Source organism: Pinus tabuliformis, chromosome 7, assembly GCF_031772625.1.
Source record: "Pinus tabuliformis cultivar Carrire ecotype Pingquan chromosome 7, CPIR1, whole genome shotgun sequence".
NCBI classification, from domain to species: Eukaryota; Viridiplantae; Streptophyta; class Pinopsida; order Pinales; family Pinaceae; genus Pinus; species Pinus tabuliformis.
In genome coordinates this window covers 1,587,520,922-1,587,539,040 of record NC_142293.1, presented here as the reverse complement: position 1 = coordinate 1,587,539,040, position 18,119 = coordinate 1,587,520,922, and the positions used below count along the sequence as shown (strand labels likewise).

The 18,119-nt window shown below is 35.3% G+C and overlaps 1 protein-coding gene and 1 pseudogene across 1 annotated transcript; one reads left to right on the top strand and one right to left on the bottom strand.

The window, feature by feature from the left end:
• Positions 1–3,259: 3,259 nt before the first annotated feature.
• LOC149254166 (trimethyltridecatetraene synthase-like) lies at positions 3,260–4,977 on the bottom strand. The gene is made up of 2 exons (XM_089456998.1): positions 4,008–4,977; positions 3,260–3,929 (listed from the first exon to the last, which is right to left on the bottom strand). Exons 1-2 carry the CDS (start codon positions 4,950–4,952, stop codon positions 3,279–3,281), a joined length of 1,596 nt encoding a protein of 531 aa, XP_089313124.1. The 5' UTR covers positions 4,953–4,977; the 3' UTR covers positions 3,260–3,278.
• Positions 4,978–7,336: 2,359 nt separating this feature from the next.
• Positions 7,337–8,318, top strand: LOC149254165 (glycosyltransferase family 92 protein At1g27200 pseudogene; annotated as a pseudogene).
• Positions 8,319–18,119: the final 9,801 nt, after the last annotated feature.

Below are 18,119 nucleotides of genomic sequence, written 5' to 3'. Positions count from 1 at the left end.
CTAATTAAAAAATTCCTAATTCTCTATAGATCTGTTGGTCTTAGTTTGACTAAAATATATGCACTCTATCAAAGGATATATATTCTACAAAATTCATTGTTGTCACTAAGATACCTTTAGACCACTTCTCGAACTCCATTTTGGATGATTTTTTATTTTTTGAAATTGGATTTTTATAAGAGAAATTCAAATATTAGGATAAATTCTCCAAGTTGTATATAGAAAATTTTATAAATTTACCTAAATGTTTCCATTCTCATTTTTCATAAAAAAAATAGTAAAAAGAAAGAAAAATATCCAATTTGTGGCTAAAATTTCTCTCACTTTATATCCAAGAAATATCTTTGACGTCACTTCGCATTAAAACTCCAAAGATATAAGAGATAATCCATCGTCAAACATGTGCCTAAAGGTTCTCTCACTTCATATCCAAGAAATATCTTTGATGCCACTTGCATTAAAACTTGAAAGATATAAGGGAGAATCCACCATCAAAATTCTAAGATGAATCATGATACCAAAAAATATCTAAGACATTCACTATGAACAACACAATAATATAAAAAAGAAAACCCTTAAGGTAGGGTAATTCCATAAAATACCTCTTATGGAATGAATTAGTGCACACGACATGTTTCTACATAACAACACAATTCAACACCCTCTAATACAATGATACTTACATATAATTATACTTTTCTCATGAGTATTCCTATGGGTGTACACCAAATATATCTTATTATTTAGTATTTCCTTTTAATTACATAGTGGGTCTACCCTATTATTATGGTCATATTATATCCATTATCCTCTCTAGGTACATTACATCTACAATCCATACAAAGAACTTAATATCTAGTAAATTCATAGTATTGTGACTTCTATAACAATTCCAACCACTCATCTCTTTTCCTCATCAATTTACACAATAATATGTCCTTCTCTACACCATAATCCCTCAAACAACCTCCATCCCCTCTAAGGCTCCAACATAGATCGGTCAAGAATATTTCACCTAGGGGCTCTAAGAATTCCAATGATAAATGAAGTCCTCATTATAGCCTTTACATAAGATCTAGAGTATTTCTCAACAAAACCTTCCTAGAGACATGACAATGTAGTTCTCAATAAAAATCCTAGCTCTAGAAGTTTGTCTTTTTACAAACAATATGGTTGTCTCTTTTTCTATCCACAAAACACTAGTTTTCCTCTCTTTTTGTCGGTACCAAATTATATTCCTCTCATTTGTTTGAATTTCCCTTTTCCTTATTCTTTCATGCATGTTGGGTTCTCATAATTCTCTAAAAATGATTGTACTCATCCCATATTGTCTTAAATAGGAAAGATTACTCACCCACCCACTTATTACATATATGCTTATCCCATGCTTCCATAATACTCACCCACCCACTTATTACATATATGCTTATCCCATGCTTCCATAACTTGGTGATATTACTATTCCACCAACTTCTTACATATATTCCATGATTGGGTTTTAATAAGTCAAATGAAGTAATTAATTAATGAAAAAATGTTTTATGAAGGTGGCATAAGACTCAAGGCATGTGTGATTTCCTTTGGACCCCACCTTTAACCCCCTCCCTTATGGATCTGAGTCCTCCATGACTTTGTCTTAATTTTCTACAAGTAATGATGTATTTCATTTTTATACATATTACATTGTTGAGTTTTTAACCACTCTTCATATTTTCAACTATACATTGCTAATATAAACATTAAAAATTATAATATTACAATGAAAAATATACAAATATAAATACAAAATAAAATACCCAAAAAGATAAAAATATACTATGAATGCTTGGACTAAATTAAACTCATATTAACCATAAATCTATAAAAATAAAAATAATATATTACCTTGAAATATAAACCTTTACTCAAATTTTTATAATTAAAAAAAAAATTTTTTTATCTTTTCAATACTTACACAAAAAAAAATTAAAACAAGTATTTAATATTCACTCTTTTTATTTATATAAATTAATGGTATTGTCTATGAACACTAGAAATCTGCCCAGACAAATTTCTTGGTAAAAAAATTCAAACCTTGGAGTGTTTGAATCGGTTTTTTGATAGTGGAAATGGATTGAGCACCATCAAAAACCCTTGGGGCACCCACAATCCTGAAGTTTGACCATGGTAACTCAAATTTTTAAAAATTTCTACAAAATTTTATCATAATATTACTAAAATTTCTATTATTTTTCAAACTAATTTGTAAGCTCTTTAAACTATGGTTAAATTAATTAAAAAAATATCTATTTCTATTTTATTTTTTTAACTACATTTATTTATTTATTATAATTTCTCATGGCTCTTTATTCAAAAAAAACTTTTTTGTACCTTCATTATTACTATTTGTAAAATTTTACTATCACTTATTTAATTTATATATATTTTTAGCTTACATTTATTAAAATATGATATTTTTCCACTTTCCCATTATGCAAAGCACGAATTGTCTCTTCTAAAAAAAATTATCTGAATGCACCAATGGAATATGTCCCCTCTAGTAAAAATGAAATTTGATGAGTAAATTATCACCAAGTAATTTTCACATCAAATATGATTTAAAAACTTATAAAACCATTAATTATCTGAATGCACCAATGGAATATGTCCCCTCTAGTAAAAATGAAATTTGATGAGTAAATTATCACCAAATAATTTTCACATCAAATATGATTTAAAAACTTATAAAACCATTAATTTTTTCCTTGGTTTTTTCCTTCAAACAAGATAAGTTAATAGCCAAAACCATACACAAATCTATTTTTAAATTCCAACCCTGAATTATAAATGTCTCCTCTGCGTGCGACACAAAGGAAAAAACATTAGAAGCCATCAGGAGAGTTCCGTGGTCCTTCCCCGGTTGGGTTGGTAACTTTTATTCGACACTTGTTATGTGAAAGTAGTTAGTTATAATTCAGTTTTAAAGTTGACTCTGTTAAATATAAAATAATGAGAAAAAATCCAGTACAAAATCTCAGCACGTTTACTAAAATATCATTATTTATTTTTAATATGCACTACAAAATCTTGAGATGCTCTACAAAATCATTATTTATTTTTAATATTTCCATTACCAATCAGGGCACATGTAAAGATGAAAGCACGTTTACTAAAATATTTAATAGAAGGATAGTTAAACGTCAGCCCGAGATATTAGTAATGGGCCCTTATTAGTGAAGCCACGAAATCTCCATCATTTCTTAGGGGAGCGATGATATAGAGATGCCCTTATTACATATCTACGTGTCCTCTTCGGAGGAGCAGATGTTGTAGAGATGCGAAGGCAGGCGAGGTCGGGCCATTGCAACGAGAGGGTGTGTTTTAGGGGTAGACAGCCCAAAGGTCTCGCCCATATCCAAGTCCTTGGGGTTCTGCCCATCAGGCAGGCACCAGTGGAATCCATGGATGAGATTAGCTAAACCCAAATGAACTACTTTCAGTCCCAGATTATATCCAGGGCACATCCTCCTCCCCGTCCCAAACGGCAGCAGCTGGTAATCTCTTCCCTTCACGTCCAACGCGCTCCCTTGGAATCTCTCCGGTCGGAACTCGTCAGGATTCTCCCAAAAGCCGCTATCCCGGGCGATAGTCCACACGTTAACATGCAACCTTGTGTTCGCAGGAATGTCGTAACCGCCGACCTTGCAGGCCTCCGTGGAGAGACGGGGAACCAGCATGGGAGCCACCGGGTGGAGCCTCATCATCTCCTTCACGATCGCCTGCAGATACTCCAGCCCACCAATGTCCTTCTCCTCCACCCACCGCTCTCTTCCCACCACTCTGTCCAGCTCTTCCGCCGCCTTTTCGAGGGTTTCCGGCTTTTTAAGGAGCTCGGCCAATGCCCACTCCACCAGCGTCGCAGAGCTCTCGGTGCCGCCCGCTATGATGTCCTGCACACACACAAGTCAAATGGTTCAGAGAATTATTAGAAAAGATTGGTCAAGGCGAGAAAGGTTGTAAGTGCATACCTGTGTGAATGCTTTGACTTTGACTCGACTCAGATTCAGCTGGGGATCGTCGGCCTGCTGCAGCAGAACGTCCACCATATCCTTTGCCACATAATTCTCTACGCCCGCCCTTCGCCTTTCGTGCTCTTCTATCACCTCCTCCAGGAAAACATCCAACCGCTTGCTCAGCTTCTTCATTCGCCTGACGTAACCCTGGAGATCCAGCCAGGCGAGCCACGGTATAAAGTCTCCAATATTTAAAACCCCGTTCAGCACAAACAGCTCCTCCCACATCTCCCTGAACTCCGCCGGCTTTATCTTGTTCCCCGCCTTCTCGTCCAAGTACCTTCGTCCCAAAACCATCCGAGAAATTATATTATTGCTAACATTTGTCGTCTCTTCCCTGATTTCTACAGGGAGGCCCCGCCGGCATGTCTCGAACACAGAACGTATCATTCGGGCCACCTCTTCTACTCTGATGTACTCGAAGGATTCGAGTCTCTTGGCACTGAAAAGCTCCATGAGGCAGAGTTTCCTTCCGAGCCGCCAGTTCTCTCCGTAAGGAGACCAGGTGATGTCGGAGTAGTTGTAGACGGTGTATTTCCCGGCTGCCACACGGGGGCGGGAGGCGAAGATGACGTCGTTCGTCTTGAGAAATTCTTGGGCCATCTCAGCCGTGGAGGCGACCACGCAGGGAACGGATCCGAGTCTCATATACATGAGTGGTCCGTACGTTTTGCAGAGTCGATCCAGGGACCTATGAGGCAGTTTCCCCATGAGATGCAGGTGCCCGATTATGGGCCAACCACGGGGACCGGGCGGTAACTTCAAAGAGGGGCGAAGTCGCCTGTAAATGAAATAAGCAGATACGACAGCCACTGTAAGATAGCCGAGAATTCGCATATCTCCAGTGGCGAACACCCGCTGCAAATCCATGGCAAAGTAGAAGATCGGAACTCCCAACATTTAGAAAATTGCTGCAAGAACTGAGTTGCTCTCCGTTGTGGTGTGTGATAACCCGGGCTAGCCCCATGGTTATATAGTGGAAAAATGGAATAATTTGTGTACACGTATAGCTCCATTTTCATTCCATCACTTTCTCTGCACTTTCCATACAGCTTACATTTCCATTCAAACTATGCACTTCAATGGTTGAAGACACGTGTATAAGCCTCTTATAATACATAGGTGGGTTAAATGTAGTTTAGTGTCGGCAAATCACTGGTTCCAATCCTGTTAAATATTAATCACTGTGCATGCTGTGACAGGTTTCGTCACATCACATCACACACACCTTGTCACTTGTGTGACCAAGTTGATGAGAATGTATCACCTCCTGTGAAATCAAAATATTTGCTAAAGTTGCGTCTACGAGTTCATAACGCTTTTCTTCTTCACTGTACAACCAAAAGCTCACCTCTGAAAAAAGCAAGGCATGTGCAAGACCAGAAAATTTCGGGGGAGGTATTTTTGAGGTGATTATTCTATATTTTTCTTCCGCGTAAAGCAAGTGGATGATAGGCCCATGCTCAGACCTTCCATCTTCAATATTCCAAGTTGCGAAAGTCTTCCTGGAATCGATATACAGCCATTGTAAAGGGAGCCCAGTTATGTCAAATCACCATTTTTAAATAAAAGTGGTGGGTCTTCGTTCAAAAATGCGAAAATTTAGCACCGATTTAGTAGGCCTTGACCAAACCTGGTCAAATTCGCATTTTACAACGCCGTTAATGTGGATTGACTTGAGGAGCACTCTCTTCCTTCTCTTTGTAATTTTGGGCTTTTATGCGGATTTTTGTTTAAACTCCTTGGAAGGGCACTTTAATTTTTCTACATTTTGGGCTTTTATTCGGATTTTTTTTAAAAGTGTGATATATAATTTTTAAATATATAAATTAATTTAAATTTTTGGTTTTTTAGTATTAAAATTATTAAATTATATAAATCAAATTTATTATTTCAATGAATTTTATTAGTTTTTAGATAAAACAAGGGGTGTTGTTGAGCAACAAGGACTTGGGCAAGTTAAATTTGTAAGTTTTTGAACTTTGACAAGTTAAATTCAACATTGCATCCATAAATAGCATGGACAAAATATGTGCCAAACATTCAATATAGAAGAAATATAGTTTGGAAACAAAGCTAGATTCAGAACTATTTCATGTCAAGCAAGAACTTTTAGCTCATACTAAAAGAAAATCTATCTAGAAAATGTGAAGGGGAAGCTATTCACTTGGAGGGCAGCTATAGCAACAGATGCGACATCACCTAATGAAAATCCTATAATACAATCATAAGTTCATTTAGCAGTAGATCAGAGTGACAATAGAGAAAAAAAGAAATACATGTATTGTTTTGGACTTATCTTGAGTTTTGAAATGATGATATCCAATGGATGTGAATAAACTATTATATACTCTATGAATCTGTTACATAACCTACTGATCAAAGAACGCAAAATGTAATCTTCTTGATAAATTGTAGTGTTTACTTTTGTTGACAAAACAAACCCATTTGAGTAAGAGATCAAAGACTGTTGGTATTGAAGGACTCCAAGATTTGAACATTTTTATTTTGTGGATCATAGACATGGTCTCAATTTTCAGAGTGCCCAAGAGGAATAAATTGATTCATTTTACCAATTCTTGCATTTTCTCTTGCAATCTGGAAGTTGCCTTTAGGGTACAAGTCCCCCGTGTTCCCTCATTCTGGTACTAAAATATTGTCCCTCACTCTACTAATAACATGACCAACAATTCCAGTGTCATGCCTTGTGGTTCGTGGCCAACAATTTCATTGTCATGGCTTATGGGTTGCCTTTGGCTTGTGGCAGTTATGCATGAGATGTTGCATGCTATCTTATTACATTGCTATATCCCTATGTTGGGGTTTAGTTTTAGATTAATACAACAACATATGGTATTTTGTTTCCTCGGTGACCAAGGATTTGTAGAATACTTTGAAAGCTAATCTTTGATGGAAAAATGAGGTTGCAATTTTGGATGATAGATGATAGATGTAGTGTTTTAGGTTTATGATGTTTGGGATTAATTGTGTGGCAAATTTTTACCCTCCACCTAGAGGAAGGCTTGTTATCCAAGCACATCATCCTCAACTCCTACCTAGAAATAATGCAGTTGAAGAACGAGTCGTGGACAAGGATAACTCTCCACCTGGAGGAAGGCTTGTTATCCAAGCACATCATCCTCAACTCCTGCCTAGAAATAATGCAGTTGAAGAATGAGTAGTGGACACGGATAACTCTCTTCTGGTCCGAGATCTTGTCACTTTGCGAGAGCATGTTTTTCTTCTCTTGAAAACATGTGATGGATGTTTTTCCTTACAAAAAGATGAGTTTGAATGTGTGTATGGTGAGAGCCTCCGAAGTCTCGCCATCTAATATTGATAATCTTGTATGTGTTTTTGGTTCCAATTTGGACACCAATCTACTTAATGCTAGGGATTTCAAGAAATGGGACACCATGGATTTGGGCAGCAAGGTTTTTAAGACCAAAGTTTTGGTGGCTTCTCAAGAAGTGATCAGATGTGAGAAGCCTAATGGCTTAGAAATACAAGAAATTCAAGGGTTGAAGGCTTATGTACCATGGCTATGTAGGTGTCCAGAGGTGGTTTATTTATGATAGCAACAGTTATGAAAAAATAGACGAAGTGATAACATCCTTGGGTTCTTTCAAGGTGAGTAGACATATGTGACCATGTATTAAAACCCAAGAGGTTGGATTCTCCCATTGTGCATTGTGAGCTCACCAAGAATGTGAATGGGCGACATTCATGGACATAGATGAATTTCTTAATCCTATAGAATATATTCAGAATGAGACTATGCCAATAGATTCTACTCAAACAGGCCCTATAGTCATGGAAAGGCTAATCAATAATGCAACATCTGCATATCTAGGCTTATTCCAAATAGGAGAAATAAGAGTTGATTGCCATAGATTTGGCCCATATGGATTGAAGAAACGCCCAAATAAAGGTGTGATAGAAGGTTACACCTACAGGCTGAACAAAACAGAGAGGCATAAATCTATCATTCTCTTATCTGCATTAAACCAAAGCCTGATAAACACAGTCCATCATTTTCATCTCAGACAGGGCTATCATTACATGAACCTTCCTATAGGATTTGCAGTGTTCAATCACTACAAATACCAAGTTTGGGACACATTCAAAGCCAAATTCTTCATAAGGGTGGAAACTTATGTAAAAGGCTGGCAAGAGAATCAGAATGAAAGTTCTAGGGATCAAGCTCCTAAACTTGTTCTTTCCAACCTTTGCCTGCAACAAACCAAAAATGATCAAATACTCTAATCAACATAGACACAAAATATTGGTTTACAAGTCTCAAGTATAAGGTACAACTAAATTTGTGAAATTTCTCAGATACTCGATTTTATATGTAGTATTATGTATGTTATGGATCATTTTCTATTGTCCAATTTGTTATATAAATGTATCGTAGCTTAAATTATAATTAAGCATCCATTTTAGATGGGACAAGAGACATGGTAAAAGCATACAAAATGACCAATCTTAGACAGTACTTTGCAATGTAATTTAACATTATTTCTTGCCATAATCAAAGCATAAGAAATAAAAATACTCACCAACCATCTAGGGGACTCTGGAATAAAGAAAAGGCCAAATATCACAAGAACACATGGGATAATCCCTGCCAATACAAATCAAATATAAGTACCACTACAGCTGTCCCTTGAAATACCAAAGATACACCCTGATTGACATCAATATGATCAATATCTAGATTCATAAGCTCTTTGGTACAAAATTGTACTAAAACTTGTTGTGGAGGAATAGAGATACATCGAGGATAAGATTAGGGCTACAAAATCCTGTTAGGTTGAGGTGTGATGTGCAATAAACTCAAGTTTCTCTACAAATCATAGTATGTGAAAGCCAACCAAATCAGTGCTACATGAAGACTGATACTTAATCCTTTTATTGTATTTTGCAATTATCATGCATCACTAACAAACTTGAGAAGCCACCAAAACTCATGATGTGATTAATCTGAAAGAATTTATCAAAATGACTATTATTGTCAATGCTTCATTGTATTAGCTTAAATTTCTAGGGACCTTTTTACAAGACAAAAGGGCGAAAAGTATGAAAATCTAGATTATCTCTAATTCCCTCTTTCCTAGAAAATAAAGCTGACTCCCATGGTTCAGAAACATCATTTTACAAATCATTAACAGTTAAGGGCACAAATTTAGACCATATAGGGCTACATACCCTATGGAATGGACATTACGATATAGAATGTACCACAACTCCATACACATGGAAATAAGCCATGGCACAATGTTTCTTATTTTTATTAGGACTCTCAAATAGAACCTCAGCTCTAAATCAACTCAAAAAATGAAAAAAAAATCTTAAAGTGTAACATTTGAAGGTCAATCAAAGAGCACATTAATCTTCTAAAACTTGAGGCTTTTTCCAAGTTGATAAGATTCAGGCTTCTGCCAAGTGATAAGACTTGATTCATAATATTTGTCTATGCGCCTAATCTGTGATGTTTGTCTCGCAGTAGCAATCATTTTTGGTTCTGCAGAGCAATATACGGCTTTGAAGATGCAACAATGTGGAAACCCTTAGCAAAGGCAGTTTGATTCAGGTTCTCTTGGAATGCCTAATAGAAACTCACTGAAAGGAATACCTGAAACTGACTGAAACTCCTGCAAGTTTACTGTGATGGATAGATCTAACTTTGGGGATCCCTATTTTCCTAGCTCTTATTCCATAGATACTCGTAGACACACAACAACATGCATGGACCACCTGGAAACTTGTGGTACCACATGGAAACTTATTAACCACCGCTTTAAATGAGTTTAGTTTCCTGCACTGACCACCATAGCATCTAATACTTGCAAACTAATGCTAGGATTAGTTTTCTCTTGTGAAATATGAATGAACCAAATCAAACATAGTACACTGGAATGTAGTCACCACATGACAAAGCTATAGTTAAGACATAGTGACTAATAAAAACTCTAACTTAAAGTAATGCTATAAAAACCTTTCTGATTCCTATAGTCCCATGCTAGACGACAAGGATTAATTAACATAAAATATAACAAAAATGACCATAATTTTAAAAAATTAAACTACCACTAAATTATATATTTTTATTAATTATATAATATTAAATTTATTTATTTATTTTAAATAAAATAAAATATGGCACTATTGACATATATCAATTTGAAAAGAGATATGATCTAAAGTATATATTTTATAGATGATATAGTGATACATTATATAAAATTATGAAAATTTAGGAAAGTAAGCTATTTTGTTTATGCTAAGTTAAATTAGACAAGATTTATGATGATTAATATATATTTTATATATCAGATACATTACATTATGTAATATTATGAAAGCTTTGTGGTAGTTTAGAATAAGATTTTGTAGATCTTAGGTAGAAATAGAGAATTAAATTGATTAATTAAATAATATTTATAAATTTCGTAATCATTGAAATGTTGAAACTAAGGAATTTGTTTTTGGTCACTTCTATTATGAAATATGAAGATAATTTCACTAGCAACTTCAATCTTAAGGACAACTCTTTACATGCAAGACTTAAAACTTTGATCTTATACTCTTTACCCACTCTACAATTTTTTATTTGTTAGAGGATCACTTCATTCTTCTCAATACTCCTTATCTACATGGAGTACCAAAAACTAATGATTAGTAGTAGCACCCCTAACTTTAAATCAATGTGAACTAAAAAGACTATCATCACTTCATAGCAACCCCACCAACTTATCATTCTAACTCCACACAAGTAACTAAAAACCTCTCAAGTAAAACCAATATTGTCAAAAAAAAATGCATATCCAAATTTTCTTCTTCTTTTTCTAAGCAATTTTTTACAATTCAAAACTCCTCCTAATTACATTGAAATATTAAAAAAATAAATACAGACAAACCCTAATTTCTTTTAGCTCTTTAAATTCCAAATTTAGATTCCTCTCCACAAAATCAAATCTATTATTAAAATTTTAAAACAATATCTATATTGCCGATTTGCATCATTACATTTATTAAACATTTTTCAATTTATACACATTAATTATTTTATATTACTTATTTAAAAAATCAATAAAATAATAATGCCTCACATTTTTACGAAAATGACCATTTTTATAAAGAGCCAACAGAACATACGGAAGTTTCCTTCCGCTTTGACTTCAATAAAAGATCATATATAAAATCCAGGAATGGCACCCACATAGATAAGACGGTGTTGCCTTTACGAGGCGAGATGCATAATTTTTTATGCGACATTCTCGGTAAATGGTTAGCTAAAATATTTTAGTAGTTAATACATAGATGGATCCACAAAATACATAAAGAGCAATACATTTCCTTATGTATAATAATATTAGTCATGGTTTTAAAACGTGTAAATAGAAGTTGATATCATTGTTAAATTAGAATTGTTGAATTGGAAAAGTTGTATTTTGATTTGATATTATTGTTAAATTAAAATTGTTGAATTGGAAAAGTTGTATTTTGATTTGAAATAATAATTATTATATTAAATTTAGGTTGTTTAGCAAGTTTGTGTTAAGCTGGTTATACACAATTAAAATAATAATTGAAATATTGAGATGATAAAAGTTAACTGAGGTATAACTTACCACTTATTTTACTAATGAAAGATTTAAAATCATTGTGAAGAAATATTGATTTTCTAGAATGGGCAATTTCTACTAAGAAGAAACAACAGGGACACATTACCTTTGCCTCATTTTAGGCGTTCTATATCGTTTTATGAATGACATTTAATAAAAAAAATTGCCTATGTCTGATACGTCAACATTCAAAATGTATGTTGTATTCTTATTCTCATTTGTATTCCCTATTATTAATGATTATCTCATTTAGGAAATTATCTATAATTGTTGTAAACCAAGACGATGTATTATTACTCTCCATCAAGTTGAATTGGACCCAAAGGATGACAAATTAGAAGAATCCTACTATTGTTTTATATTCGTTGCTTCAATAATAGGTTTTAGATGACATTTTTTGCTTAAAGAGATATTTGTTTAATGGACCACAGACAATTTCCATAGGTTCTTTCATAGTGCATAACATTCTACATATGCATTTGTGGAGTAACTCAGAAACAATATAGAAAGGGGGAGAGAGGAACGAAAAGAGAGAGGACTTAAGAGAGAGAGAGAGAGAGAGAGAGAGAGAGAGAGAGATGGAATTATGGGGGGAGAGGGAAGGAAAAATACATAAAAAGAGAATGGTGGAGGTAGAGAGAGAGGGAGAGATGGATCCAACCTAGACAAGGTATTATACAAACCAACCTAGATCCATCTTAATCTTGGATCTATTGATAGAGATCAAATATCATGAGGTGCAAACCTCTTTTTTGAGTGCAAAACTTGAAAAAAAGTTTGTACTTCAAAAGATTTGATACATCTTGGTGCTTGATAAATCTAAGGTTACGATATGGATCTAAGCTGGTTATTTTAAGTATTTAATATCCACTTTTAATTAAGTATTTAACTAATTCTATACAAAATCATATATTATATAATACTATTATTTTTAAGTGTATTTTACCCATGTTAAATAATTAAGTATATTATATTATTATTGTTTTAAGTGTTATATATCCAGTTTTAAGTTAAGGATAAAAAATTATCATATAGAAGATGCCTCCTCATAAAATAAATTTTCCACATGTTAGTAAATAATTTAAATTTAAATTATTTAAGTTAGTTATAAAATAAATTATAAATTAAAATTATTTAAGTTAATTTAAATTTAAGTTAGTTATCAAATAAATTATCAATCTTCCTAGTATTAAACTATCATATATTATGATATAGAAGATGTTTTTTCATAAAATTGTCCACATGTTATTAAAATGATATTAGAATTCAATAAAAACAATTATTAGAATTCAGTAAAAACAATTTATGCCCACATTATAGTAAAAATAATATTAAAATTTAGTAAAACAATTTTAAAAATAAATAAAATTTAGACAAAATCATTTGAATTATAAACATTATTAAAAGATGTTTTTATTTAAAAAAAACCATAAATATCTACATTACACCCAATCAACAAATAACAATTAAAAATAATAATAATCATCTTAAATATCCACATTACACCCAATCAACAATTAAAAATCATAATAAACATGTCTATTTTTTCTATCCAACATCCATTCTTCAGTTTACATTTCTAATTTGAAAGAAAAACCCCTTGGCATCCATCAAAAAACAACCAAGGAGACAACAACAAAATATATTTCGTACTTCATTTGTATTTTACACAATAAAGATGTGGTGATGCCCACATATTTCGGACTTCATGTCTACTTTGCCCACTTTCCAGAAAGTATGGGCATTATTTTCAGCATAAACCAACCAAAAATATGTAGTTGGGCACATTCAATTAGAATTTTGACATTGAAGTCTATCTGGTGTATCACTGTATGAAGTCCAACCAGACACACATGAAAAACCCAGAGAGGTTCTATGGTTGGAGTTGCTTCATATTACACCAAACACACAATCACCATCAAAATCTAAGCCTACAAATGTGGTAGTCACACACAAAAAAATTATTTTGGAAAGAAAATAGCCACTACCTTACCCCAACCAAGACTGGTTTATTTCAACGAGAATAGAAAAAATGGTTGGTTAGTGCAATTTCCATGGTTTTCAAGTACGTAATATCTTCCATAAAACTTGTAGTAGCAGAACCCAAATTGTATGAAGGTGCAAATATATTTTAGTCTTTCATTGTACGTAATATCTTCCATAAAACTTGTAGTAGCAAAACCCAAATTTTATGAAGGTGCAAATATATTTTAGTCTTTTATTGAGTTGAGCAGATAGAGATATTGGGAACATTAAGAGAGCATAATGCATATGTGTACAATTGGATGCATTTGCTTGAGACAGAGAATTTTTTGTTTGAGACTGAGGAGTTTTCATTCCACTTCCATTCCCTCCCACGTTAAACCAAAAAGATGAACAATTTGCATTGATCAAACCTACAAAAAAAAGGGGGGAAATCGTCATGGGATTCAAACAGGGGACCTTTGAAACATGAAGACAAGTATAGAGGGGAGCAATTTACATGGTTTGAGGCAGGGGCCTGTTTTCATATTGAAAATATTTTCATAGCATTCATTGCAGTGACACTTGTTGTGGAACTCAGATTCGGCGACACAGGAGCCCTCTCCACACACAGAAATTTCAGATTTAGATGTTGCAAAGTGATTTGATTTAGTTGGATGGATTGATTCTATGGAGTAAAGAGAAATTAACAATGGAACTTATGGTTTAGAAGGTCGGCTGAAGAATTTCTAGATGGAGAATTGGCAAGAGAGGGAGCCGAGGAAGGGGCTTTGCCCCCACAGTCCACTTTAATTGTGCTTGCAAATAAATAGAGAACACATTATTCGATTTGACCCTAGTGCCCATTGCAGCATGTATTATTTAAAATATCAATTAAACCAACATTCTTACAATTGGGTATAAAACAGGGAAGGAAGGAGAGAGAAAACCCAATTGAGGGTTGCTTCCATCCCAGGTCATATTTTCAATTCTCTCCTTTGGTTTACAGGTTGTTAAGTCCATACTTGGAACCTCCATCATCTGGACAACAAAACCGGTTTGTGGTAGACATTTGTTGTGCGCAAGGTGAAAATTTTTGTCCTGAGATTTGACACATGGTAGAAGGAAAAAGGACTAAGGTCAGTCTCATTTGTTAGGGCTTATAATTTGGATGGTCCCCAAGAGGTGCCTTGATTATATGAAAACATGGCTACTGCCTCTGGCATTCCACTAGCTGACCCATCAAAACATGCCTACTGCCTTTGGAATTCCACTAGTTGACCCATTAAACCTTTGTGTAAGAGAATGAAAGCCGTAAAAATTCCTGTAGTGTAAGAAATTTGTGCCAGTAAATAACATAACAAAGATTCTTATCAGAAGGACTAATAAGAAGCACATTTAAAACCATGGTCTTGGCAGGAGTAGTGGTCACATGCTAGAAAATCAAAGGTCCTGTTGGACACCTAATCCTCAATGGGTTAGTGTGGAAGCCGAATGGACAAAAGTTGTCCAAGAGACCTTGGGATGTGAAACCCAACGGTCACATATTGTACTATAAATGTAAATAATTTGTTAATAAAAATTGCACTCTCATGTTTTATCTTTCATATTTCTCTTGTTGTCCATGTGTGTTTAACATGGTATCAGAGCAGGGGATTGCTGGTCCTGCTCCAATTTGAGCCACTTGTTTTGTGGTCTCTATATATATGTCATTTCTGCCTTTCTTCTAATCAAAATTGAGCAGAATTGCCACCTTATAAAGCATTTTATTGTGTGCAGACCTGCCAGTTCTGCCCATTACCTATAACGCTACATTAATTCATTGTTTGCCAAAAATTTGCTGCTTATCCTACCTGACCTCTGGCATTGTATACGCTGCACCTGACTTTGGCTATTCTAAGACTCTCTTCTGCGTTACCTGTGACCTCTATCTGCCATATTCCTTTTATACAGACCTGCGCTTAACAATCACTTGAATGATGAAACATTCCTCTACCTGACACTGCCAGCACTGTCACTTCTTGCCAGCGTGCCCTGTCTTACTCCTCCTACTTTAACCCTCTGGACAATTGCTCGGCTTCCTGCTACGGTTTCTCTGTTTGTGGCGTTTCCTGTCTGCCGTGGTTGATCAGCTTGGCTAGTTCCGTTTTCCGCCTATCCCGTGATTCTTTGCCCTGCCCGAGGTGCCTCATTCTTCGTGTGGTCATCTGATTGGTCTGGATTGTTGCTAATGCTGCACGGCTTCATTTTTTCCCTGCTGGGGTTTTGTCTCTGTAAGCAAGAGTTCGAAAAGAACGCCAAAAAGAATAGGTTGATAGTCAATACTATTACCAGCAGCCTGCTAAGGAAGAGAAGAATTTGATGATCGATCATCCATAAATAATTCACTCGGCCAACATGAAGAGAAGAGTAGAGAATCACATGAACCTATATCTATTGTATGAATGGTAGACAGGCACTGATTTTACGCTTGTTCCAACAACATTTTATTCAGATAGCGAAGTGGTTGTGTAATTCCAACGCGGGGCTTGCTTTCACGGGTCTCAGGGGGCTCTGCATGGTTGTCGTCCAAATCTTAGAATTTTCCATGATGTGTTGATGCTTATTTGCATCTTGAGGTGGCTCAGCTGACCAGACAAGGGAAGGGGACACACTGTTGTGTGAGGTTTTACGCTGGCCTGTCATCACCATAACAGTCGTTCTATTGCTGGTCTCTGATGCAGGTTTTGTGGGTGCACTCCCGAGAGTTCCATATCCTTTTATCTCATCTTAATGTTTACTGCATACGCTGTCTGTGGGTTGTATTGAAATGATATTATATGCTGCGTTGTATGAGCAACAATCCATTTATGCACACTAAGCATGCGAGTTTGAATAGTACTATGATCTGTGGAACTCATGAAGGTCTGGTGCACATCTAGGGAACAAACTAACTAGTGCCTCCACGCAGGAACGAGGAATAACACTATGTGATATGGTTGTTAACGCAATTCTTGTATTTACGCTGCCCCATTGAAGTTTGAACGCTATGTGATATGATTGTGTTGATGCCCCAAAAATCGTTGCAACAACATTGGGGAAACCACCCGGTCCGGACCTTAGTACAGCTCCTTTTCCGTTTGGAATAGTGGCTCCGACTGGGGATAATGGGACCAGTTTCCCAAGAATTATAAGTAAACGGGATGGATGAGTAACTTATGATATATGGTGGTGATAAGCGAACAACTAAAACTATTGGCGAAATATACTAACTATAATCTAATCCCGGGACTTATCAATTATTAAAGCGTAGCGTTTGATAATCTGTGCTTTAAGGCAGGCATATAGATGACTCTAACGTTAAAGCATAGATGTTTAAACCATTTAAGATTGCTCTGCATAATTAGTTATGCAGAGCGATAATAGCGAATTACTACACTTCGTCATTCATATCATTGCTACATGCATGATTAAAAGAGAGGGCAAATCACGAAACATCCAATAGTGGAACGAAATGAAGATTTGCTGTTACAGCGCATACATGTATTCAACAATAGCAAAAATAATAACACAGCAATTCATATAAGAGGAAAGAACACAGATGCAGATAAAAGTACCATGTAAGCTGCTTAACAATCCAGTATATTAATCGCTATGTCGCAGTCCTTCCTTCAAACCAGAAAGCATTCCAAACAAGAGACAATAGTGCGCAATTGTATAAAACAGCCTTCTCGTTAAATTAAGAACTATCGGTCGAGTTTCACAAAAGAATATAGGCTGAAGCACAGTAGTGCAAACTTCAGCCTTTAAGTCTATTACAAAATTTTACGACCCTTTCCAAAACAATGAAAGGGTCTATAAATACTAAGCTAATCTAAATATCTAAGAAACTGAAAAGCTATTAAATTGGCATCAATAAATATTTTCCATCTTCCTTGGCGATCTGGCAGTCGGCAGCAATGCTTCATTAGGTGGGCTCTTTGCCTTTAAACCTTAGCTGACATATCGCCAGCATTGGCTCTACTTCCGGTGGAGTGTTGAGACGCGAAGTGAGTTGGGCATCATATGTGGCATCCTGAATGTCGGGGATCAGGCATCCGAGAGCATCTGTTAAACATTTGAGGGCCGACCTTTGAGTGTGTGGCTTGATTAGAAAGAGCCAATATGATTCGGAGGTTAAAGTATTTACTCCAACGATTAACCTTCCCCTTTCCTCCAAGTCATGATAACTTGTCTGTTCAATCATGTTTGCTGTTGTTATGCTTCCAGGTGTGCACTGGGAGATCATGTTTGCCAAATAGAGTGTGTTGTTGACCAAATCAATCATATTGCTGGCAATCATTTTACACCTTGAAGCTGCCCTTTCCGCTTTCATCACCTGAGTGTTCCACTCCGTGAAGAGTATGTCTTTGTATGTCTCATAGATTCTAGGCAAGTTCGTTGCCTTCCCCACATCAGTATCTTGCCAATCAAGATATCCGGTTATGGTTTCTTC